The 27,290-nt window shown below is 35.1% G+C and overlaps 1 protein-coding gene across 4 annotated transcripts in view; it reads left to right on the forward strand.

The window, feature by feature from the left end:
- Nucleotides 1-27,290, forward strand: part of SOS2 (SOS Ras/Rho guanine nucleotide exchange factor 2) — an 88,516-nt gene that overhangs the window by 46,250 nt on the left and 14,976 nt on the right. For all 4 annotated transcript variants that reach the window (XM_034992316.1, XM_034992315.1, XM_034992317.1 and 1 more), the window contains 10 exons: nt 7,604-7,731; nt 8,234-8,889; nt 9,281-9,362; nt 11,987-12,109; nt 13,784-13,887; nt 16,257-16,479; nt 19,407-19,526; nt 19,895-20,057; nt 24,119-24,236; nt 25,246-25,418. In XM_034992316.1, coding sequence (XP_034848207.1) covers nt 7,604-7,731; nt 8,234-8,889; nt 9,281-9,362; nt 11,987-12,109; nt 13,784-13,887; nt 16,257-16,479; nt 19,407-19,526; nt 19,895-20,057; nt 24,119-24,236; nt 25,246-25,418 — 1,890 coding nt within the window. The remainder of the gene's footprint in view (nt 1-7,603; nt 7,732-8,233; nt 8,890-9,280; nt 9,363-11,986; nt 12,110-13,783; nt 13,888-16,256; nt 16,480-19,406; nt 19,527-19,894; nt 20,058-24,118; nt 24,237-25,245; nt 25,419-27,290) is intronic.

Raw genomic sequence — 27,290 nt, forward strand, 5'->3', positions numbered from 1 at the left:
AATGCATTTAACTTCATGACTGTGATACTCTTGGTTTTTTAAAACATTTATTTGTAATTGTAAAATACACATAACTTGAAACTTCACATCTTAGCGATTTTAAGTACACTGTTCAGTAGTGTTAAAAATATTGGTATGCAGCCAGTGTGAATGCACATTTGGATTGCTTCTACTTTCTGGCTATTGTAAATAATGCTGCTGTGGATATGCAGATATCTCCTCAAGAGCCTGCTTTCAGTTCTTTTGGATATAGACCCAGAAATGGAATTGCTGAATCAGATGGTAATTCTGTTTTTAATTTTTTTTTTTTAAAGATTTTATTTATTTATTTAAGACAGAGAGAATGAGAGACAGAGAGCATGAGAGGGAGGAGGGTCAGAGGGAGAAACAGACTCCCCGCCAAGCAGGGGGCCCGATGCGGGACTCGATCCCGGGACTCCAGGATCATGACCTGAGCTGAAGGCAGTCGCTTAACCAACTGAGCCACCCAGGCGCCCTCTGTTTTTAATTTTTTGAGGAAACACTGTACTTTATTCCATAGCACTATACCATTTGACATCTCCACCAATAATGCACAAGCATTCCAGTTTCTCTACATCCTCATCAACACTTGATATTTTCTGTATTTTTGGTTTTTGATAGTAGCCATCCAGCTAGATGTGAGGTGGTATTTCATTGTGGTTTTGATTTGCATTTCTCTTCATATGCTTGTTAATCATTTGTGTAAGTTCCTGGGGGAAGAAAACTTAAGTCCTTTGCTATTTGGTGGTGGGGGGGGTTATTTGTGTTTTGTTGTTGTGTTATAGGAGTTCTTTATATATTCTGGATATTAATACTTTATTATAGGTATCAGTTGCAAATATTTTCTTCCATTTCTGTAGATTGCCTTTTGTGATATTCTTTGGCTCAAGTACTCATCCAAAAGAAATTTCATTTCATGTTAAGCTTACTTTGGATGAGAACCATAAGAAAGAAGGCTGGACCAGTGTAATTTAAGGCCGTCACATTCCTTAGGGAGTAGAAAGCACAATCCTGGAGCAGTTTTAAGCCTGTTTCAATCTGAAGTATTTGCTTCGGTCATATACCAAGGAAGATTTATTTGTGGACATAGCATTTAAATATTATTCAAGTTTTATTTCCCAGAACCAGAATTTATGATAAACAAGATAGAAAAATAACTACGTAATGAGAAATTATAGCATGTTACATGCTTGAAATTATCTTTTTTTTTAAAGACTTTATTTATTTGACAGAGAGAGACGCAGCGAGAGAGGGAACACAAGCAGGGGGAGTAGGAGAGGGAGAAGCAGGCTTCCCACTGAGCAGGGAGCCCGACGCAGGGCTCGATCCCAGGACCCTGGGACCATGACCTGAGCCGAAGGCAGACGCTTAAAGACTGAGCCACCCAGGCTCCCCGTTTACTTGAAATTATCTTAGAGTACATTGTTGGATTGTTGTTATTCATAGCAGTACTTTAAAGTTCATCTTATGGGTAATATATTTCTTTTTTGTTTTTTTCAAATGTAATTCTTTTTAAAAAGGACTTACTTACTTTAGAGAGAGAATGAGAGAGAGTATGGAGGGGTGAGGGGTAGGGGCAGAGGGAGAAAGAAGCTCAAGCCGACTCTGTGCTGAGTGCACAGAGCCTGACTAGGGGCTTGATCTCACTACCGTGAGATCACAACCTGAGCCGAAACCTAGAGGCAGGCGCTGAACATACTGTGCCACCTAGGCACCCCTCAGATTTAATCCTTCTGAGGTTGATCACAAAGTACTTTCATTTTATTTTTTTTTTCTCGGATAAATTATAGATTTTTTTTCTTAAGGTATGTTTAATCCTTATGTAAGAGGAACAAGAAAATAATTTCATTTCCTGATTTATAAGTGACTGTATAATATACTTATTATATTCCAACATATTCTATATTTATCCTTCTGTTGGTAAGAACATATCTGGTCTCAGTTCAATATTGACGTATTCAGGGGCGCCTGGGTGGCTCAGACGGTTAAGTGTCTGCCTTCGGCTCCGGTCATGATCCCAGGGTCCTGGGATCGAGTCCCGCATCGGGCTCCCTGCTAGGCGGGGAGCCTGCTTCTCCCTCTTCCTCTGCCTCTCTGACTCTTATGAATAAATAAATAAAAAACGTTAAAAAAAAATATTGACGTATTCAGGGCCAAGTAACATTATTTTTTCTTTCTTTTTAAAATTTTTTTAAAAGAGTTTGTTTGTTTGTTTGTTTGTTTATTTATTTGAGAGACAGTGTGTGGTGGGAGGGACAGAAGGAAAGAATCTGAAGCAGACTCCCTACTGAGCGTGAGCCTGATCCCAGGACCCAGAGATCATGACCTGAGCTGAAACCAGGAGTCTGTTGCTTAACTTCCAAGCCATCCAGGTGCCCCTCAAGTAATATTTTTTAACTCTCTGGTCATTCCTTGGAAATTTAGTCATGGAAGGAATAAAAATTCTCCTCTCAAGAGAACTTAATCCTTCTTAATTTAAAGCTTAACAGGAATACCTATTAGTAATAATTCTAATGAGGTTCATTGGGAAATATAAGCCAATATTTCCATCTGAGATGATTGAGTTTCTTTAGGTAATACTTTTACCTTTTACTTTGAAACACAGAAAAGTTACAAAAACAGTATAGTGTGCTGCCTTCACCTGGATTCGCTAATTGTTTAAGATTATGTAACATTTGCTTGTCATTGTCTTTGTGTTCTTGTGTGTGAGTATATTATAACATTAAGAGCTTGAGTCAGTTAAGCTCAGGTCTTGATCTCCTGGGTCATGGGATTGAGCCCCCCACATTGGGCTTTGTCCTCAGCAGGGAGTCTGGGATTCTCTCTCTCTGCCCCTCCCCCTGCTCGCTCTCTCTCTCTCTCTCTCTCAAATAAATAGATCTCTAAAAGAAAAGAGCTTGAGATAATCTCTATTGAAATTAATGTTCTGACTATTGAAAAAGACTACAAGAAATATCTTGCTACATAATAAATACTCTTTCAGTGCTGACCCATCATTCAAGGATGTCCTAAGGAATAATAATACATTTAATGAATTGAATTTCCCACCAAATTACTAAAACACTATTTTTATGAAAATGTAGAGAGTACTTTATTATTACAAAAAAAGAATTGATCACATGTATTATTTCACATCAAGACTGCACTCCCAGTATAATGAATTAGAAACAAATTTATAATTTATTATAATTTACCTTTAGGCACACAGACATCCACAGTAGATAGAGCATTTTATAGGAATTCAAGAGAAGCATATTAAGTATTTCAAGAAGTCTCATAAAGAAAAAAGTTACACGAAGTGTTAAATCTTGAGCAGGATATACTTATAGACAACTAAGGAGAGTAATGATTATCAGGTAAGCAAGGAATATAGTCTTCAGTCAAGTTCATAAGATACTGCACCTAATGAAAGATCACTTCCACTTTATTTCTTAATTTAGGTATTGAAAGGGCATTTATTCTCTTTGACCTCTTTTCTAAAGCACACCAAGTTCATTTTACTTCTTAAAATGTGTAATTATCCAGTTTGTTTTAATGTTGAAGGGTTCCCTTCAACTCATGGTCACCAGATTTAGGCATAGACCAATATTCTGCCTAGTTGTGTCTGGTGTCATTGTAGAGAGGCAGTGTAGGGTGTGGCAAAAAACATGGACCATGGAATCAGAATTTCTGGGTTTGAATACGGACTCCGCTCTTCATCTTGGGTGAATTACCTAACTTCTCTGTGCTTTGGTTTCTTCATCTGTAATATGTATAATAATAGTACCTATCTTACAGAGTTGTAACTAAGATTAAATAAGGTAATGCATAAAAGAACATGCACTGAGTAAAAACTCAATAAATGTTTGTTATTTGTCTAAACATTTAACAAATTATGAATATTTATAAACAGTTATTCATTCTAATTACCTTTGGGTACTATACTAAAAATGAATAAAACCCTGCCAGACTTTAAGGAGTTCATGGCTTAGTGAAGAAGATGAATATTAAATAATCGCAACAAATAAATGTAATAAGTGTTTAAGAAATAGTACTATGGAATCGCTGAGGCAGGAGTAACTAACCCTGTCTAGGGAAGTAAGAAAAAAATTAATATAGGTGTTGGGTATATAGGGATTTATCCTGCTATTCTGATGTGTGTATGTGTGTATATTATTTGCTTTTGGGAGCAATGAAAGACAAATGTTGAGGAACTATTGCAGATTAAAAGAGATAATAAATCACAGTATATGTAAATCAGATCATTATGCTCTGCCATGTAAACTTTGGTAGTACTGTATGTCAATTATATCTTAATAAAACTGGAAAAAAGAGAGAGCCAGTGAAATCATGACTGCATCCTCTGTTGGAGGGAAAATTACTCTAAAGGACATTATTGGGACATTTGACAAAATTGGATATGCACAAAATTAGATAATAGAATTTCATCAATGTTAAATCTCTTGAAGTTAATCACTATACCATAAAAGAGTTATCTTTGCTCTAAGATGCACTGCTAACACATTAAAGGAGTGAAGGGGAATGATACTATTTGAGGGTAATTTGTGTATCACTTGAGCTTTCCTCATATTCCAAAAACAATCTCAAAACTATTTAGCAGTGGTTCTCCTTCTTCAGCAACGAACCGAAAGGGGATAGCATCACAAACTACTCTCAAATAGCTCAGGGGAAAAAACAGTGCACATATACTCACACACGGACTAATGAAGCATACGTAGCAAAATGTTTAAAGTTGGTGACTCGTGGTATACAGGAATTATTTGTATTTTTGTAACTCTTGTATAAATTTGATATTATTTCAAAAGAAAAAAAATTAAAGCGGGGAGAAGGGGAAAAGTGTCATAGAGAAGGAGGCGTTTGAGCTGCCATAGAGGCTCATTCACCAGGTGGAGAAAGAGGGCCAGAGGCGGATATGTGGAAAGCCATAGGGATGTGAAGGAGCATGGCTTATTTGCAAGTAGTTCAGTATGGTAATTTCTATGTCAATATAAGATGTTTAGAATACATTATTTCAAATGTCTATAGACAGGTAGCTTGGATATTTATCTGATGTTTATTAAATCTCACTGATTATTAAAATTCAGGAAATGTTTAGCAAATTAGTAGACTAAGATTATGGCAGAGCCACTCCTTTAGCTACTTCGATCACTAGGAAATCCTATGCTTGAAGTATCCTGAAATGTCCTTTAAATATCTTTTTTTTCTCACTCCTTGACAGCCTTTAACTATAACATGGATATTTAGAAATGACATGGCCATTTATGTGTAAGAGTTTGAGCAGTCTTAAGATCCAATAGACTAGAAATTTAGTATCCTCATACACCGAAATAAAAAAGCAGCTCTCAGAGAGCCTGAGTGGCTCAGTTGGTTAAGTATCTGACTCTTGATATTGCCTCAGGGTTGTGAGATCAGGCCCCGTGTCAGGCTCCACACTGGGCAGTGGAGCCTGCTTAAGATTCTCTGTCTCCCTCTCCCCTCCACCCCTATTCTCATGCATGCTCACTCTCTCTCTCTCTCTCTCTCTAAAAAAACAACAAAAAAACCCAGTTCTCATTTTGGTAGAATCTTATTATTAGAAATAATTTGAAATTTGGATCAACAAAAGTAGTAAGAAAAAAACCTATAATTAAGCATTTTATATCAATATCCATATTTCCTAAGGAAATATTTTAGAGTAGAGCTGAGAAGAATTTTTGTAAGAGATCTTTAAAGCAGCAAAATAAGTGATTTTGCCAGTAATTTTCACCTTTTGAAGTCAGAATGACCAAGCACTGATACTTTTCCAAACATCTTTTGGTATTTTGCCTATTTTCCCTTCATCCTTTCAATTTTTTATTTCCTAATCTAGAGATTAGATTTTATTTTTAATGATAGTCACTTAAATTATTAAATTGCTGATCTTGTGATAGCAAGACTTCTACATGTATCTCAAAAAGTATCAGATGGCTCTGTGCTCTAGGGAATAATTTCTAGGATATATACATGAAAAGTAATGGACCTAGGGGAGCCTGACTGGCTCAGTCAGAAGAACATGCAACTTTTAATCTCGGGGTGGTGAGATTGAGTTCCATGTTGGCTGTACAAATTACTAAAAAATAAACTAAAAAAAAAAAAAAAAAATAATGGACCTAGAACTCAGACAGTTTTTATTACTCAGTTCCTTGCTGAGGAATGGGGATCATTGCTGAATGGTTTTCAGACTGTTCTTGGAATATTAGAAAAATTGATCACAAAATTTCTAGTAAGGTAGTTTAAAATCATAAAATAAACTTAAATTTTTAACAATTTTCAGAAGGAAAAAAATTTTCAGAAAGAAGTGATTATAAGTTTTCCATGTTCTTGCATAAATGTATTTTTGTATCTGTATAATCTGTATATAATATCTATATAACTCTCCACTTTGACTTCTTCTGTCAAATTGAACATTGGAGCATCATCCAATCTGAATTATTTATCATAAGGTAAATTTTCTTCCACTTTGAGAGTGAGATAGAAGAAAAATTTTTGGATAAATCCAGTAGAGCCAGAGTTGTTAGAATTAATAATGTGAATTTATAAGCTTTTATTTCTAAGGGTTAATGAGATAGAATATTAACTTTTATGGTTTCTTGATACTTACTACAATGGTTGAATTTTATGTTGTAAAAAATATCAGTTGAGGGGCGCCTGGGTGGCTCAGTTGGTTAAGCGACTGCCTTCAGCTCATGTCATGATCCTGGAGTCCCAGGATCGAGTCCCGCGTCGGGCTCCCTGCTCGGTGAGGAGCCTGCTCCTCCCTCTAAAACCCTCCCCCCTCTCGTGTACTCTCTCTCTCTCTCTCACACTCATTCTCGCTCTCTCAAATAAATAAATAAATCTTAAAAAAAATATAACAGTTGAATCTCACAGATGCTGTTTGCAGAAAAGTTTATGGTGGATTGGGGTGCCAAAGTTAGCATACTTGGTTATATTGTATAACAAAGATATACAAGCTTTTAGGCATTTCTGAAACTTAAGAACTTAATCATTAGAGAATATGAAATAATTTGTTTATCTCATTTGTAATTATTAACAAAAACAACTTATAAGCTTCATGTTTTGCATATTTTAAACTATTTTTATGTATCTGGAAAATGTCCACATGGTTTTCACAGTTGCTTTTTTCTCTGATTGCTATGGCAGTAGTGCTTAGTATCTGTATTATATTTACATATGTAGAAAGAGAGTTGGTGGGCGCCTGGGTGGCTCAGTTGGTTAAGCGACTGCCTTCGGCTCAGGTCATGATCCAGGGTCCTGGGATCGAGTCCCGCATTGGGCTCCCTGCTCTGCGGGGAGCCTGCTTCTCCCTCTCCCACTCCCCCTGCTTGTGTTCCCTCTCTCGCTGTGTCTCTCTCTGTCAAATAAATAAATAAAATCTTTAAAAAAAAAAAAAAGAGTTGGTTTTGAGAGATCAGGTATACATAAATAAAATTGTAACTGGTTTTATTAAGTATATTTAAAATTCATTTAGAGTTTATATAATAGTTGTTGCTGTTTCCTCTTTAACTACAAGAAAGGGAAAGAATTAAGCAATGCAGGTTTAATTTTTGTTTGTTTTTCTTAGCAATTGAAAGCATGTAGTGAAGAGCAGGAAGACAGAGAATGTTTGAACCAAGCTATTACTGCTCTTATGAATCTCCAAGGTAGTATGGACCGAATTTACAAGCAGTATTCACCTAGACGCCGACCTGGGTAATTCCAAACTGTTGAAAATATGAATGCTTCTGCATATTTCATTTATATCTGATGCCTCATTTTCTAAAGAAGTGTTATTTGTAGTGATATGTGCATTCTTGGAAGTTATACTTCTGTTTTACATTTTTCTTTTGGTCTTTTAGTTGTGGAAAATTGGCATTGTCTTACTGTTAAGATATATTTAATAAAATTTTAAAAACTAAATCTAATAATTATATGTTATACAAGAAATTTAGGTTTCTTTGTAATTTTAGTTCGTATGGCATTTGGAATGAAATACAGAGTTTCTCTAGTACTTCTCTTTCACAATAATGAAATTGAGGCATGTATCAGTTGTGGCAAAGTTAGTAGAAGAAAGTAAATGCTGTGTGCAAAATCTGGTGTTTGGTTATTTATAATATTGTTGTCACTTGATTTGAGGTAGTTCACAATTAAAGAAATTTGGGTTGCTTAGCCATTGAAAAAGCTAAATTTATCTTGATTTTTTTTTTTTTTTTAGGGATCCTGTTTGCCCTTTTTATAATCGTCAGTTAAGAAGCAAGCATCTGGCTATTAAAAAAATGAATGAAATTCAGAAAAACATAGATGGATGGGAAGGCAAAGATATTGGACAGTGTTGTAATGAATTCATAATGGAAGGTCCATTGACACGAATTGGTGCTAAACATGAACGACATATTTTTCTCTTTGATGGCTTAATGATCAGCTGTAAGCCCAATCATAGTCAGTCACGCCTTCCAGGTTATAGTAGTGCAGAATACAGATTAAAAGAAAAATTTGTCATGAGGAAAATACAAATATGTGATAAAGAAGATACTTGTGAGTGCAAACATGCTTTTGAGTTGGTATCCAAAGATGAAAATAGCATAATATTTGCTGCTAGGTCTGCTGAAGAGAAAAATAATTGGATGGCTGCACTTATTTCTCTTCACTATCGTAGTACACTAGATCGAATGCTAGATTCAGTGTTATTGAAAGAAGAAAATGAGCAACCATTGAGATTACCAAGTCCTGAAGTGTATCGTTTTGTGATAAAAGACTCTGAGGAAAACATTGTTTTTGAAGACAACCTGCAAAGTAGAAGTGGAATCCCCATTATTAAAGGAGGAACTGTAGTGAAATTAATTGAAAGGTTAACATATCATATGTATGCAGGTATGTGAAACTCATTGCAAATGCTTACCTACCTAGGGCGGAGAATCTAAAGCTTTTCAGGGATGTTAAAAAATGCTTGAGGCATGGAAAAAATAGATTGCCTCTGAAATATAAAAAGAATTCTACAGAATCAAAAGGAATAAATAACTAAATACCCCTAAGATATAATATTGTAAACTTCATTTATTATTAAATATTCATAAAAATTGTATGAATCTTGAATCGGGAAACAATCCTCATTTATCAAGAAATACCATGATTGACAGGAAGACCATGGTGGGAGGAACCAGAAAAAAGATAAAGGAAGGCAGGCCTCCCAAAATATGCTACTTTGAATTAATGAAACTGAATAAATTGAACATACAACCTGTTTTATACTCTGTCTTTTCAGATCCCAATTTTGTTCGTACTTTTCTTACTACATACCGTTCATTTTGTAAACCACAGGAATTGCTAAGCTTACTGATTGAACGGTAAGAAAATATTTATTTTACTTACATTAACATTTCATAAAAAGTTAACTGTTTTGTTCCTTGCAAAGTGGTGGGTATCTAGCATATACTCAAGTTGTTTTTGAACATGATTTATTTGGCATTAAATTAGTAGTATTACTGTTCTCTTCAGTGTGCTCATTAAAATTTCTGTTTATAACAGAGGTCTCTTCAGATCTTAGCAATATTTATAGTAGTAATAGAAAGACCCAATTTTGAATATGTATTTTAATGATTTTTTTGTGCAATAAAACAATACTTCCTTAAAAGAGACTTTTTTAAATTTTTTATTATTTTTTTAAAAATTTTATTTATTTGAGAGAGAGAGCACGAGCAGGGGGTGGGGTAGAGAGAGAGGGAGAAGCAGACTCCCCGCTGAGGAGAGAGCCTGATATGGAACTGGATCTCAGGACCCAGGATCATGACCTGAGCTGAAGGCAGACACTTAACCAAAACTTAGCCACCCAGGTGCCCTACTTGTCACTTTTTTTTTTTTTAAGATTTTTATTTATTTATTTGAGAGAGAGAATGAGATAGAGAGAGCATGAAGGGGGGAGGGTCAGAGGGAGAAGCAGACCCCCCGCCGAGCAGGGAGCCCGATGCGGGACTCGATTCCGGGACTCCAGTATCATGACCCGAGCCGAAGGCAGTCGCTTAACTGACTGAGCCACCCAGGCGCCCTCTACTTGTCACTTTTAAACAGACTTTTTATTAAGGAAAATTTCAAGACATATAAAAGAGTAAATAGAAGGGTATAGTAAGCCATCATCCAGCTTCTGTAATTATCAACCTATGTTTCATCTGTTTCCCTATTGACTTCAACACCCTAACCCCAGTATTATTTTGAAATAAATCCTAAACAACATATTTTATCTGTAAATATTTTCATTTGTATTTCAAAGGTAAGTATGCTTATTAAAAACATAATCACAGGGGCACCTGGGTGTGGATGTCGTTAAGCGTCTGCCTTCGGCTCAGGTCATGATCCCAGGGTCCTGGGATCGAGCCCCGCATCGGGCTCCCTGCTCAGCGGGAAGCCTGCTTCTCCCTCTCCCACTCCCCCTGCTTGTGTTCCTGCTCTTGCTGTGTCTCTGTCAAATAAATAAATAAAATCTTAAAAAAAAAAAAAAACCATAATCATAATCTCATTATTATACCTAAAAAATTTAACAGTTCCTTTATTATGATTAGTTTTTAAAAATTAAATTTTGGATTGAGTTTTTCTTTTTTAGATAGTATCTGGGCTCCAAAATAATTTTGTTTCACATTTAGGGGCGCCTGGGTGGCTCAGTCGTTAAGCGTCTGCTTTCGGCTCAGGTCATGATCCCAGGGTCCTGGGATTGAGACTCACATCGGGCTCCCTGCTCGGCGGGAAGCCTGCTTCTCCCTCTCCCACTCCCTCCGCCGTGTTCCCTCTCTCCCTGTGTCTCTCTCTGTCAAATAAATAAATAAAATCTTAAAAAAAATTTTTTTTTGTTTCACATTTAAAAAATTTAGTACCAGAATTTTATCTTGACCTGTGTCATTATGTTGTACTATGAAACTAAGTTTACCAGACTGAATCACTGTAATATGCTATGAAGATCTACTCAGTTGTACTTCAGTGTCCAAAATAAGGAAAGCATATTTCTAAGACTTATATTTTAGCTATTTTTCCTATGATTGGGCAAGATTTCTTTTTTTTTTGTTTTAGCTTTTTGATTGTTACCTTATCCACTTTATGTTCTTCAAATATTGTTTAAAATTCAGTTGGAGCCTTCTCTTGCATTTATACTCATTTAAGGAAGTTTATGTCTACTTTCATTTTAATAAAATAAATATTAAGGACAGATTATTAAATATGCTGTCTCTGTTATGTTAAGGAGGATATACTCCTTACAGATTTTGTTATTTTTTTTAATTTTAATTATTTTTTTTTAAAGATTTTATTTATTCATTTGAGAGAGAAAGAGCACAAGCGGGGGGAGTGGCAGAGGCAGAGGTAGAAGCAGACTCCCCGCTGAGCCTAGAGCCTGACGCGGGCCTCAATCCCAGGACCCTGTGATCACGACCCAAGCTGAAGGCAGATGCTTAACCGACTGAGCCACCCAGGCACCACCAGATTGTTTTTTTATGTAGATTGATCTTTTCCATTGACCTTTTCTATATTGATCAGTGCTAGTTATTACTTTTTTTTGATAAAAGTAAGAATATTAAACCTTCCTACTGTAAAGCTGGAGGGCAATTTCTTACAGTATGTAACACTTAAAAAAAATTTTTTTTTGAAGATTTTATTTGAGAGAGAGAGAGAATAAGAGAACAAGTGAGGAGGGGGCAGAGAGAGAGGGAGAAACAGGCTCCGCTCTGAGCAGGGAGCCCGACGTGGGGCTTGAGCCCAGGACCCTGGGATCATGACCCGAGCTGAAGGCAGACACTTAACCGACTAAGCCACCCAGGACCCAGTATGTAACACTTTAAAGGGAAGTTTATCAGTAATTGCACTTTTCACATAAATGGTAGGAAACAAGGTTGCTTAATTACAATAATTTTTCTGTTGTATTTGAAATCCTTTTCATTTGTGTATGAACAACAAAAAATTTCTCTCACTTTCCTTCTTTTCTTCTTAGATTTGAAATTCCAGAGCCAGAACCTACTGAAGCAGATAAATTGGCCGTAGAGAAAGGCGAACAGCCAATCAGTGCAGACCTTAAAAGGTTTCGCAAGGAATATGTCCAACCAGTACAACTTAGGTTTGGCCTTAATGTTATGTTTTTTATGTACCATTCAATTTTCATTATATAGTTAGCACATATAAGTTATCTAATTAAGATAGAGGTATTGTTGTTAGACTTCATAGTAGTTAAATTAAATTTCCAAAGTTCTATGTGAAGTTCCTCTTAAATGCCCTGAAGAAATATAATTATTAAAATATACTGTGTTATTTGCATCAGATACCTCTGGCATGTGATATATTGTGCTTACAGACCAGGATACCTATTAAGTAAAAATTGTAAAATTCATGTGAGTGTGCCTACTCGCAACCTTGCCCCTCCCTCTCCCTTTGTGATCATCTGGTAATGCTGGGGTTTTTCATAGTTTGTAATATTTATGGAATTTTTAGCTCTTACCCTACTATTCTCTCACAAAAAATATAGACATTTATTCATTCATCTAAAAAATCAGTAATTTCTTTTTTTTTTTTAAAGATTTTATTTATTTATTTGAGAGAGAGAATGAGAGAAAGCACATGAGAGGGGGGAGGGTCAGAGGGAGAAGCAGACTCCCTGCCGAGCAGGGAGCCCGATGTGGGACTCGATCCAGGGACTCCAGGATCATGACCTGAGCCGAAGGCAGTCGCTTAACCAACTGAGCCATCCAGGTGCCCCAAAATCAGTAATTTCTAAAAATGTATTTGATAATAGCAGCTGCTAGTTGTTAGGTACTTACTTTATGCCTAAGTGTTTTATCATTTTTATTTCATCCTGACAGCCTTTACTACTTTATATCTGAGGAAACTGAAACCTAGCAAGATAGAGTAATTTGAGATTGGTCATACAAAGTGAACAGCAGGACAGGATTCAAACCCGTATCTGTCTGACTTCCTAAGTCAGTGTTGTTTTCTTTTCTTCTTGCCACTGAGCATTGAAAATTGGAGGCTCCTTTGATTAGTCTTCTTTACAGTCCCTAGTTGTACATGATCTAAATATTTTTTTCTTTGTAAATATGAAGGTGCCTTGAGTATTGTTAACTAATAAATTGCAACTTTGGAACTGAGTATGTTATTTATTTTCCAGGATAATTGCCACAAATAAATGCAGTTTTACTGGAATGATAGAGCTCCCAGCTATATGTTTCTCAGCCAAAACTTTTAACATGTCATTCTTTGTAAAAGAGGATGATACTTTAAAAAGTTTTTTTTATTAAAAAAAAAGATGATCTTATTTACCCCATCAGCAATAAAGGAGTAATTTTTTTGTACTAGCTATAGGGCATCTGTACTCCCCCATACTCAGATTAAACTTTTTTTGAAGATTTATTTATTTATTTGCGAGAGAGAGAGAGAGTGCATGCACATGTGGGGGAAGATGCAGAGGGAGATAAGCAGACTCTGCGCTGAGTGTGGAGCCCGACCTGGGGCTTGATCCCACGACCCTGAGATTATGACCTGAGCTGAAATCAAGAGTCCGACGCTTAACTGACTGAGCCACCCAGGCGCCCCTAAAGTATAATTTTAAAGCAATAAATTAATCTGAAGACCTGTTTCACATCATTAAAGCGCTTAGGTTTTAAATTAAATACAAATTAGAGACTCTGAGTGTTATATTGGCCCCTGCATAAAGTTGTTACCATGGTATTAGAGGAGTGAAAGAAGTATAACTGAATGCTTAGGTTTCACTAAAATGTGTTTCTTTACATTTTTTCAGGATTTTAAATGTGTTTCGGCACTGGGTTGAACACCATTTTTATGACTTTGAAAGAGATTTGGAGTTGCTTGAAAGACTAGAATCCTTCATTTCAAGTGTAAGAGGTATATTATTTAAAGGTTTGATTGACTCTTACATTGTGCATGAGTTTATTTTTAAATTTGTGTGACTTCTAAGAAGCTAAACTGTTGTTTATTTTTAAACAGCTAAAATAACATTTGGTATGGTTTATAGACTCGAAGGAGCTCACATATGTTAGAACAACCTGAAGTCTTGGAACCTTGCCTTTTCAAGTTTTTGTTGTTTTTTTTTTTTTAAAGATTTTATTTATCTGAGAGAGACTGAGAGACAGCACGAGAGGGTGGAGGGTCAGAGGGAGAAGCAGACTCCCTGCATCAGGGAGCCCGATGCGGGACTCGATCCCAGGACTCCGGGATCATGACCTGAGCCAAAGGCAGTCGCTTAAGCAACTGAGCCACCCAGGCGCCCGCCTTTTCAAGCTTTTTAGGAGAATCTTTTTTTAAAAGAAGTCATAAGTCTTCTTTAATAAACTTAATACATTTGAAATTTTATCTCATCTTAAGGTTGCCATTCTTTCAACTAATTAAATACATGTGCAGTAGTATCTGTTTTCTTATTCTCCTTAATCTTATTCTTTAGTTTAGAATGGTTAACAACTTTTAAAAATAATATTTACTTCAGGGCACCTGGGTGACTCTGTTGGTTAAGAATCCAACTCTTGATTTTGGCTCAGGTCATGATCTCAGGGTCATGAGATCTCACCGGCATCAGGCTCGGTGCTCAGCTCAGCAGAGAGTCTGTTTGAGATTCTCTCTCTCCCTCTCCCTCTCCCCCTTCCCCTGTTCATGCTCTCTCTCTCTCTCTAAAATAAATAAATAAAATCTTTAAAAATAATATTTGCTTCTCTTGCAAAAGTTTTTGGTGTATTTTTAGCACCTGAAAGATAGGAGTTTCCTACCTAAAATTTTAGCACACAGCCCATAAAATGAAAGTCTAGGCCATGAACATTTAAACAAATGTATATTATTGAATCAAGAACATTTATCTCACAGGATAAGGCATTAATTAAGAATACTTTAAGCCTAGCTTATCTCTCTCCTACTTGTTCTTACTTAAGGGGAATTTTACTTAAAATAGAGAATGTGATTCCTTTGCTTCAACTTTGAGATGTTTAAGATACATTTTTATCACGTTTGCCTTGAAATTGTTTATGGTACCAAAATAATTTTTCACATTATATTCTTAATGAAGATGCTAGACTATATATGATCTAAGAAACTTCTAAAATACACATATGTATTAGGATAAAGCAAGTAAATGGTTATATTAATGTCTGAAGGTCTTTCTTCAATAAGTTATACTGCAGCATAACCAAATAGTTGATGAAGCAAAGTAGTGTTTTTTTTAGACTTATTTATTTGAGAGAGAGAAAGAGCAAGTGGTGGGGTAAGGGCAGAGAGAGAGAGAAAATCCTGAAGCAGACTCCCCACTGAGTGCAGAACCCTATGTGGGGCTCCATCCCAGGACCCTGAGATCATGACGTGTGTGGAAATCAAGAGTTGGCTGCTTAACGGACTGAGCCACCCGGGGGCTCTGAGGGAAAGTTTCTTTTTATAAATGTATTTTAACTAATAAATGAAGGAATGATAGAATTAGAATATTACTATTTTTCAACCCCCTAGTAATATTACAAAGAAGTAACTGGACATTATATGCCTGCTGTTGGAAATATTCTTGCAAGTATTCATGTGAAAAATTGATCCTGAATTAGATCACGTCTGTATGTGTGTGATTTACAGAAGAAACGGGGACAGAGACACAATGCAAATGAAACCACAGGGACAGAATTGGAAAAATTCAGACTTGGGAAATACCACAAGGCAAATGATTCCATTTTAACAAGTAAATTGCAAGCAAAAATAAGAGAAAAGGAGAGCCTGTAGATTAAAGGAGACTCGAGACATTGACTGAGTGCAATTTGTAGAACTTGTTCAGACCCTATTTCAAACAGACCAACTGTTAGAAAACATTATGAGAATCAGGGAAAGAGCACTAATTAGATATTTGATGCTTTTAAGAAGTTATTGTCATTTTTACATATGATAATGGTATTGTCATTTTAAAAAGTCTTTAATTTTTATACTTAAATATGAATGAAATAATATGACATATTTGTTTCAGGTTTATTTAAGTATTCTGTACACCCAACATGGTGCTCAAACTCACAACTCCAAGATCAAGAGTTGCATGCTCTTCTGACTGAGCCAGCCAAGCACCCCTCTTATTTTTCTTTCAGAATAACATAGGGAGTGGAAGGAGGGCATGAGTGGGGTTAGGTGAAACAAAAATTGGCCATAAGTTGGTAATTGTTGAGGCTGGATAAAGATTAAAGATTATGTGAAGATTTGCAGTTATGTCTGTCAAGTAAAAGGTATTTTGTGTTCTTTTCTAGGGAAAGCTATGAAGAAATGGGTAGAGTCAATTGCTAAGATCATCAGGAGAAAGAAACAAGCTCAGGCAAATGGAATAAGCCATAATATTACCTTTGAAAGTCCACCTCCGCCAATTGAATGGCATATCAGCAGAGCGGGACAGTTTGAAACATTTGATCTCATGACACTTCATCCAATAGAAATTGCACGTCAGCTGACACTTTTGGAATCTGATCTCTACAGGTAGACAGTGTTTATTTGCTGCTCTGTTTTCAAGAATCTTAAACCATACCTCTATTTTCAGAACATTTTGCAAATTATTTATGAATGCTTAAAAGTGCCTCATTTATTCTTGTGGGCTTGGAGGGAAGCTCATAGCACAGTTTTTAACTACAATCTGTTCTACAGGTGAAAGTCTTTTATTGTTATTTAGGCCTAGATTAGGTACTAGCAGTCCTTCACATGACGAGTGGTAGACACTAATGCCACTTTTGAGGCAATCACCCACCTCCTCCTCCTAATACTTTCTCAGATTGTTTTAGTTTGAGTTGGATGGTAGGCTCTTGAAGGCAGCTGAGTAAATAGAATATTGAGTAAGACAAGCTTTCTTCTTTATTTTTTTTTTCAGATTCTACATAATCAAAATTTAATTTGGAGCTTGACTGGGTTAGGTTTGCTAGGCAAAGGAATAACAAAATTCTTAGAAAAATGAAGATTTTTTTTTTTAAAGGAGTCTTAAATACTTTAGCTATTTGAAGTCAAGATAACTTTAAAGAAAAGTTATTTCTGAAGTAGTGTGATGATGAACCATACTTAAAACTTCTGAACCATTTTCTTTCATTTATGAGATTCATTAGAAATGTGCTTGGCTAGGGGCGCCTGGGTGGCTCAGTCAGTTGGGCATCTGCCTTCGGCTCAGATTGTGATCCCAGGGTCCTGGAATTGAGTCCCACGTCAGGCTCCCTGCTCAGTGGGGGGTCTGTTTCTCCCTTTCCCTCTGCCTCTGCGCGTGCTCTCTCTCACTGTCTCTGTCTCTCTCTTTCTCTCTCTCTCAAATAAAATCTTAAAAAAAGAAAAAAGAATTGTGCTTGGCTCTTTACTTTTATCTGTGTCCCATCATCTGTCTTTACGTGTAAAACGTGTCCTGCCATTACCCTATATCCATGCAGGTCACCCATTCCCAACCTAACCTTTATAGTTTCATGGTTTCATGACTTCCAATGTCATTCTCCACTCCAAATCAGACACCTCTCATGGTCATATTTTAAATCTTGTTATCACTCTAAATTGTTCTTATTTCAAAGTTACTAATTCAAGCATCTCGTTTCTTTCTAACTTCAGTCTTCTCTCCTTTCAGCTTGTTTTATCAGCTTTGTCCTCTGTCATCTTTTTTTAAACCACTGTCCTTTCCCAGTGCATTAGCTCCATTCTGTCTTCTCCTCCTTCCTAATTTAAGTTTTCTTTTTTCATTTACAACCCAGGCTCTTATGAAGAGTACAGGCCTTTCAGGTAACAGCCCCCTCTGTCAAAAAATGACCTCCCACCACTATCATTCCATCAAAAACTTCTCTGCATTCAGGAACCCCTTCTAAAATACAAATACCTTTAAGAAGTTATCTTGATTGGCAGCCAATTTTTTTTTAAGGGAAAAGCAAGAATATACAAAGTTGAGTGCTAATGGAGAATGTAGGAAGGAAGCAGAGATTAAAAAAGTTTGCCTTTCTTTAGAGTGAGGCCTCTGGTTTGCTTTGGCTGTGCCATTCAGAATTTAGCACACATGTCGGCAGTTGTAAACATCTAATTCAGAGTGTCACTTTGTATTTTAAATAATTTGGAAGTTCAGGTGGTTTTTGTTTATATTGTGGGATTTGTGAAAGGTAAGAATGAAGGGACTTGCTACTTGAGATAAAAAAACAAATAGTATTGAATCACGTTTTTCCTTATTGAGTGACTGTTCCAGGAGTGGACATCAGAAAAAATAACACTTAACTCAATGTGGACCTGCTTTCAGAACAGAAAATACCTTTGTTAAGTGATTCGTGTATTATGGAAGAAGAGGAACATATGTAAAACATTGACACTGTTTGTAAACTAAATTTCTAGTGAAACGATAGAACCACTTAAGAAAACTTATTTTAAAAACTGTTTGCAAGTACCCATATATATTCAAATCTACTGATTAAAAACTTTTTTTTAATTAATAGCCAAGTCCATAGACACTGGTCAGTTTTTAAAATTACATAATCCTGGCTCGCTATATACAATAATTTAACCTGCTCTTCTGCGGTCTGATTTCTTACTGAATAATTAGGTATTTTAAAAAATGTAGAAAATTATATAATGAGGGCCCATGAACAGCAAAAGCCTTACAAATGCAATTGAAATCCTTCGACTAATTCTTCCTAATTCTGTTCTTCTTTCTCCCAATAACCACTATTCCTGTATTTAGTGTTTATTCTTATGTATATCTTTATAATTTATACACATATACATATTGATAAACAATATATGGCATTGTTTTGCAGATATTAAAACAGTTGATACTTTCGTATCATTCTGCAACACGTTTTTTGCACTTAAGTTGTTTCTGGCATTTGTTCAAGTTGATGAATACAGCTCTAGTTTGCTTATTTTAATTACTGTGATGTTCCATTATATGAATGCTCCATAATTTATCCAGCCTCTAGGTTGTTTGTGATTTTTCAGTCTTGGAAATAATGACTGCTTCACTGAGTATTCTTATAAATGTTTTCTTATAACCTGGTGTATCTAGAGTAGATATCTAGATAGATTTGTGGGGTGATTTAGTTGTATATCTTCAGTATTATGAGATATTGCTAAATTGCTTTACAAAGTGGTTGTTTCAGTTTTACTTGCATATCAGTGTTGGAGAGAGCCTGCACATCTTTACCCATTTGGTATTGTTAGACTTTTATTAGTCTGACAGGAGTAAAATGGGATTTCATTGTGGTTTAATGTTCTTCTCCCTGAATAAGAGACAAAATATTTTTTTGTGATTATTGGGTCCAGTCCTCTGTGATTTAAACCTGTTCGTGTGTTTCTCCATTTATCTTTTGGGTTGTCTTTATCTTACTAAGTGTTAGAAAATCTTTACGTAATTTTGATACTAATCCTTTGTAGGTTAAGTTACATGATTTTTTATTCCACAGGAAAGTCCAACCTTCTGAACTAGTAGGGAGTGTATGGACCAAAGAAGATAAAGAAATAAATTCTCCAAATTTATTAAAAATGATTCGCCATACCACAAATCTCACCCTATGGTTTGAAAAGTAAGTGTTTACTTTTCTGTCTTATTACTTCTTAATAATTATAATATTAAGTCAACTACAAGCTTAAATTCTCACTAAAAATATATTTATTCTTTTCTATCTGAGGTGAGGAAATTTCTTTTTTTTTTTTAAAGATTTTATTTATTTATTTGAGAGAGAGAGAATGAGAGAGAGCACATGAGAGGGGGGAGGGTCAGAGGGAGAAGCAGACTCCCTGCCGAGCAGGGAGCCCGATGCGGGACTCAATCCCAGGACTCCAGGATCATGACCTGAGCCGAAGGCAGTCGCTTAAACAACTGAGCCACCCAGGCGCCCAGGAAATTGCTTTTTAAGCCATGAATTTTTTTGTTTTGTTTTGTTTTGTTTAGGTGCATTGTGGAAGCAGAAAATTTTGAGGAGCGGGTGGCAATACTAAGTAGAATTATAGAAATTCTGCAAGTTTTTCAAGATTTGAATAATTTCAGTGGTGTATTGGAGATAGTCAGTGCGGTAAATTCAGTGTCGGTATACAGACTAGACCATACTTTTGAGGTAAGTTTTAGGCTTAAATATTTCATCTTTTTGGGGGGAGATACAATTGATGGTAAAAGAAATTCCTTCTACCACCTATCTTTTTCAGTAAATCCTTTACAAATCATCTTATTCCCTTAAATCCCTCAGAATACACTAGTATGCCTTGGATTCATCAAAGAATATGGGACTTGTGACTCTGTTTAATATGTTTACCCAAAGTTATGAAGTTTCAGTTGGATTTTTCCAATGGCACACTGATTGATTGTTTCAAATAAATGACATTTTAAATATAAATATAGAAATTAATCACCATATAGTCAAAGAAGGAGTAACATGGAGAGAAGTCTTTCTAAAATTTAAAATTCTTTTTTTTAAATTATACAGTAGTATATGTTAAGTGTTTGTTATAGAAAATTCAAAAGATACAGAAAGTATATGTTAAAATTAAAATACATATAGTCTTGGGCCCAGAAATAACAGTGCCAGACTATAAAGTTAATGTACAAAGACGTCGTTTCTGCAGTATTAATTGTAGTAGCAGAAAACTAGAAACAACCTGTATGTCCTTGAATAGAATGACTGAATATGCTGTTCTACACCTATAGTGTAGAATATTGTTCAGCTATAGAAAAAAAGTGAATAGGATCTATGTGTATTGTCTTAAAATAATATTTGTGATATTTTAGGGGAAAAAACTTGAGAATAATGAATATAATATGATTTTTTTATGTAACATAAAAACAGAACAAACCCTAAACATGTTAGTGGAATTGCATGAGCATTGAGAAGAGTGTGAAAAGATACATACTCTTTTCTTAACATTGGTTCTTTTGGTGGGTTATGATTAGAAGGGAGTGGAGGGAAAACTGCTTTCATGTATGTATTTTTCTATTTGAGTGTTTGCATTTTATTGATTTGTATGAACTTTTTATATATGAAGGATATTAACAGTTGAATATTGCCAAATATTAATCTATTTAATAGATTAATAATTTTAATTTTGATTTTGAAAACTCTAAAGTAGTGTATTTATTTTGAGAGGTTAAGTTTTGGTTTCTTAAAATACTGGGTACAGAACAATATTTATAAAATATGTATAAGGCAAAAAGAATAAAAATACAAAGAACACCTGTATACCTGGTATCCAGTTTAAGAACTCCTCCCAATTCCATCTCCATCCTCACCCCTTCAACTACCTTGAATTTTGTGCTTATTACTCTACTTTTTTCTATAGTTTTACTTATTTGTATCTCTAAACAATGTACTATTTCATTTTGCACGTTTCTTAATTATATATGAATATAATTCTTCAGAGACTTTCTTCACTCAACATTATCTTCCTAAAATTCATCCAGGTTGCTTCTTACTGCTATAGTTCATTTTTTTTCATAGCTATATCATAAGAATAAACTTACCAAAATTTATTTATTTATTTACTAGTTAGTGGCCATTTGGACTGTTTCCAGTGTGGGGCTATTATCAGTAACAGTACCATGAACATTTTCTACATATATCCTAGTGCACAAATTTCTCTAAGTTATTTTCCTAGAAGTAGAATTACTAGATAATAGGATATGGATATCTTCAGCTTTACTAGATAATGCCAGATTGTTTTCCCAAATAATTGTACCAGTTTATACTCCCACCAGAAATGTATGAGTTCTAGTTATTTTACATTCTTACCAGTACTTGATATTGTCAGTTCTTTTCATTTTCCAATCTTGTGGTTTTGGTTTATAAACCCCTGATTTCTGGGGCACCTGGGTGGCTCAGTAGGTTAAGTGTCTGCCTTCGACTCAGGTCATGATCCCAGGGTTCTGGGATGGGGCCCCATATCGGGCTCCCTGCTCAGTGGGGAGCCTGCATCTCCCTCTCCTGTTCCCCCTCATTGTGCTTGCTTGCTCTCTCTCTCTCTCTCTGTCAAATAAATAAAATCTTTAAAAAACAAAAACCCTGATTTCTAATGAGTTTGAACCTCTTTCTAAATGTTTATTGGCTCCTGGGGTGCCTGGGTGGCTCAGTCGTTAAGTGTCTGCCTTCGGCTCAGGTCATGATCCCAGGGTCCTGGGATCAAGCCCCGCATCAGGCTCCCTGCACAGCCAGGAGCCTGCTTCTCCCTCTCCCACTCCCCCTGCTTGTGTTCCCTCTCTCACTGTCTCTCTCTGTCAAATAAATAAATAAAGTCTTTTTAAAAAGTAAAAATAAATGTTTATTGGTTCTTTGTATTTCTTCTTATAAAAATTTTTTGTCTTTTTAATTGTTGAGTTTTTCTTATGACTCTCTCTGGGTTATCTTACACTCTGGATTTTAATCCCTTGTCAGTTATGTGTGTTATAAATGTCTCTTCTCAGATTGAAGCTTCTCTTTTCACCTTTTTTTCTGTGTTTTATGGACAAAAGTTCTTAATGTAGTCAAACATATCTATTTTGTCTTGTTATTTGTGCTGTTTGGTGTCTTATTTAACCGATCTTTCTCTATTACCTTAATGTTTTGTCTTTCACGTTCAGTCCTTAATCCAGCTGGAAATAAGTTTGGAGTATGGAGTGAGGCTGGAGTCTAATTTCATGTTTTGTTCCACATGGCTAGGCAGTTGCTTCCATACATTTATTGAAAGTTTGATAGGAATTGCACTGGTTCTATAAATTGTATTGGTTCAGTTGGTAGAGAACTGACAGTTTTACAGTGAGTCTTCCAAACCATGAACAGGTATAGCTTTATTCATTTAATAAAGTTTAATGGTTTTCTTGATGATGATCTCATAACATCTTTTGTTAGATTTATATTAGAATATTGTTTTAAGATCTTATTTTCTTTATTGATGATACCTAGAAATGCAGTTCATCTTTGCCTACTGGTTTTATATCCAGCAACATTGCTAAATTCTCTCATTAACACTCCGTATTGTAGATTTATTGTTTTTTCCACAGACAGTTACATCCTCTGTGAATACTGATAATTTTTCTTTGATTTTATTTTTCTTGTTTGTGCTAGTTAGGACTTCTGTAGAGTACTGAATAAAAGTTAGGATGTAATCACCTTTGCTTTTTCCTTAAATTAAAGGAAATATATTGGACAGTTTTCCATCAAGTTCAGTGTGTGCTGTGTGTGTGTGTGTGTGTGTATACTTAACCAGGTTAAAAATAAAGTAATTAATTTATAACAAAAGATGTAATAATGAAATATGAAAGAAATGATTCTGCTTATTTGGTTTACTAAATTTTTGTTCAATTTTTCTCTCCCTCCCACAGCCTTCTCCTCCTTACCAAAACCTTACTCTTAGCCTCAAAAGACCTTTCAGTGGAAAAATATTCGAATGCTTTAGGATTATATTTCTCTCTTGTAGCTATAATTTGAAACTCTGGCTAATCAGAATTATAACTAATAAGATCCTGAGGAAGAATTTTTTATTGCTTAATCCTTTAGTTTATATTAGAAAAAAACTTAAGTTTTTAAGTTTTATATTTATAGATAAATCATTTCAGGCAAGTACAGAAAGGGATAGTACTCATCTTTAATTTAAAAAACTATTTTTCAGGGGCACCTGAGTGGCTCAGTCGGTTAAGTATCTGCCTTCGGCTCAGGTCATGATCCCAGGGTCCTGGGATCAAGCCCCGCATCGGGCTCCTTGCTCTGCAGGAAGCCTTCTTCTCCCTCTCCCACTCCCCCTGCTTGTGTTCCCTCTCTTGCTGTGTCTCTCTCTGTCAAAAAAATAAATAAAATCTTAAAAAATAATAATAATAAAATAAAATAAAAAACTATTTTTCAAATATTTGCAAAATTTTATAAAATTCCAAGCCCAGGGCGCCTGGGTGGCCCAGTGGTTAAGTGACTGCCTTCGGCTCAGGTCATGATCCCGGAGTCCTGGGATCGAGTCCCGCATCGGGCTCCCGGCTCGTCGGAGAGCCTGCTTCTCCCTCTGACCCTATCCCCTCTCATGCTGTTTCTCTCTCTCTCTCTCTCAAATAAATAAATTAAAAAATAAAAAATAAAAAAAAATAAATAAAATTCCAAGCCCTGTGTTCATAAGATATGATTGAATTGTAAAAAGACAAGTTATACTCAATTTATATATTTTAAAGGCGTTGCAGGAAAGAAAAAGGAGAATTTTGGATGAAGCTGTGGAATTAAGTCAAGATCACTTTAAAAAATACCTAGTAAAACTTAAGTCAATCAATCCACCTTGTGTGCCTTTTTTTGGTAAGTTACTGAATATAGATTTATATTTATATTTTGAGGTAGTTTGTTGTAGCCAAAAGAGACCAGCCTTTAAAGGCAGGTTGTCCTGATTTTTATATCTGAGCATATCTACTTTTATTAGCTGTTTATATTGATAAATAAAACTTTAAAGTCTCTGTTTCCTTATCTTTAAAATAGAGGTTATAATTATCTCATAGAGTTGTTGTAAGGAGCTCTGTGGGGTCTTTCTATAAGAGTACTAATTCCATTCATGAGGGCTCCACCCTCGGGATTTAAGCACCTCCCAAGGGTCGCATCTCCTAATACTATCACATCGGGCATTAGGATTTCAACATAGGAATTTTGAACATTCAGTTATGCATGCCTGTGTACACACACACACACACACACACACACCCCACTGGCTGTGTTAACCAAAAATGTTTCCAGACAATCCCAGATATTCCCTAAGGAACAAAATTGCCCCCAGTTGAGAGCCACTGATTTAAATGAATCCATAATTACATATGAAAAAGGAGCTAAAAACTTTCTTACCGTCCCAGAGTGAGGAATAATTCTTTTTCTATCTAAATTATGGGCTTTGGGAAAACAGAATTTATAAATCTATAGTCTCATCACCAGAATTGGCTTAAAATTAATTTATTGATCGTTATTTAAGATCATTGGCATAAATATTTATAATCAAATATTAAAATGGTTAGAACAGATTTAACACTTACAACTTAGACTTTATGAATGAATCCTCCCTTTTATTTTAGGCTGTTGGTCTAAGGAATAAATTAAGCCTTTCCTAAACCCTAATTTTCTTTTTATTTTAAATTTTTTAAATGTTAAAGAAAACTCCTAATGTAAAATTAATTAATAAGCCTATCAGAGACTTACCAACATTTTAGGGGTAGAATTGCTGGATTATAGGATATCTTTCAACTTCACTAGATCAGTTGTTTTTTCAAATGATTGATTTAGTAACAGATTTTATAACTTTTCTTCAAATACTCTTTTTTACTAGGAATATATTTAACAAATATTCTGAAAACTGAAGAAGGGAATAATGATTTTTTAAAAAAGAAAGGGAAAGATTTAATCAATTTCAGTAAGAGGAGGAAAGTAGCTGAAATTACGGGAGAAATTCAGCAGTATCAGAATCAACCTTACTGTTTACGGATAGAACCAGAAATGAGGGTAAATATTTTCTTTGCTTATCTTTAAAAGAGAACATGTTAAATCCTCTGCAATCTGTAAGAAATACCATAACCGCACGTTATGCTACTTACTTTACTATAAAAATAATATAGTTAATAACTAATCATTAGATAGAAGTGGTAAATATTAGATATTCTGTGCTAACAGTCTGCAGTTATGAATATTACTAGGTACTGGGGTACCTGGCTGGCTCAGTCGGGAGAGCATATGGCTCTTGTTCTCAGGGTTGTAAGCTTGAGCCCCATGTTGGGTGTAGAGATTACTTACAAATAAAATCTTAAAAAAATATATATTATTACGTACTTTTTTCTTGAGAGTATTGCTTCTTTGTACAACTGGTTCAAGTAATGCTTTCAAAAAATGAATGACAAAATGGAATGAAACTCTCTGATGTCCATGTAGTAAAAAGAAAATCCACTACTAGTACTGTCATTGGTTGTTAGCCATTTTAGATGTTTTACATGTGCCAGTGTAACATTAAGTACTTAATTTCTTCATAAGAACACTGGGTTTAAATAGGGGAAGAGGTTGGTTTTATATGTGTGTGTGTGTGTGTGTGTATATATATATATATATGCTTAGCAAAAAATCATTTTTTTAACATTCTATCAATTGATATTTTATTTTGAGCAGTAGTTGATAACATTGATTCTGTGATACTGTAAAATGTGAGATACCTTCTAAATTATAGTAAATGATGATACTGTGTTTATGTTAAATGAATTTTATTGTGTTATACTTATTTGAAATTCAGAACATATAGTAGCTATCAGAATAAGTTCCCTGTCACATTAAAAATTGTGCTCAACTTTCAGGCTTAGTGTGCAGGTCAGGCATATTAAGTGAAAATGGCCACCATGACTCCCACCTCCTAAATTGTAAGATGGTAGCTATTCTTTGTTCCCAGCTCAAAACAAAATACCCTAAAGCCCTAAGAAAGAATGACCGAAACTACACCGTTACGAAAATGTAGACAGCTCTAAAGAAAATGGTGACAAGCTGCTAGTGGTCTCATATTTCATTTCTCTTCCCTCATCATGGGGCCAGCCCTCTGTGATATTGAACTTCATAGGTCTAAAGAAATACACTCTTGAAGCTCAAATTAAAGTTTATAATATATTTTCCCAAGAAATCATGTTAAATTATAGTTGGGTATATTTGAAATAGTACTTTTAACATTCATATCTCAGTAGGTTTTTGTGATCTATTCTAGACCTTCTACCATCATTTAAAGCATTAAATGATGCTTTATGGGGGTGTGAGGGCATTCACTTTCAAGCCATAGTTAACCAAGTTAATAAATATTAAAAAATAGAGTAAAGGATGAGAACATCAAGAATACTGCTATTATAACTTTACATAAGTCTTTAAATTACTGTTGGTTCATATGATTTAATTTGGCTAACCTGAGTATAAGAACAATCTGTTTCAATATTGTTAAAGGAGTAATACAATTTTCTTGACATTGGCAGAATGCCTGAAAAGTGGGAGAATTTTGTATCAGGAATTTTGAAGCTCATTTTGCCTACTGTTAAAGCGAAAACCTAGTACTTATTTTTATATATGCTTCTTAAACCACTTCAAAATTAAATAAAGTTAAATCCAATAATTTGCTTCCAAGGAATTTTTCTGAGGAAATAATCATAAATGTACAGAAAAATTTATGCACAGAGAGTTAATAATAATTATTCTTATTGTAATACAAAGAATTAGAAATTAGAAAGCACTGCTGTGGAAAACTGCCAGTGTAGAGATTGGTGAAATAAATTCTGGAACATCCATATGATTAAAGACTGTAGAGCTAAAGTTTGTACTTATAAAATAAGTAAACCACATAGAAAAATACTGAGT

The sequence above is a fragment of the Mirounga leonina genome, unplaced genomic scaffold (genome assembly GCF_011800145.1).
Source record: "Mirounga leonina isolate KUSES-001 unplaced genomic scaffold, KU_Mleo_1.0 Mir_82, whole genome shotgun sequence".
NCBI lineage: Eukaryota > Metazoa > Chordata > Mammalia > Carnivora > Phocidae > Mirounga > Mirounga leonina.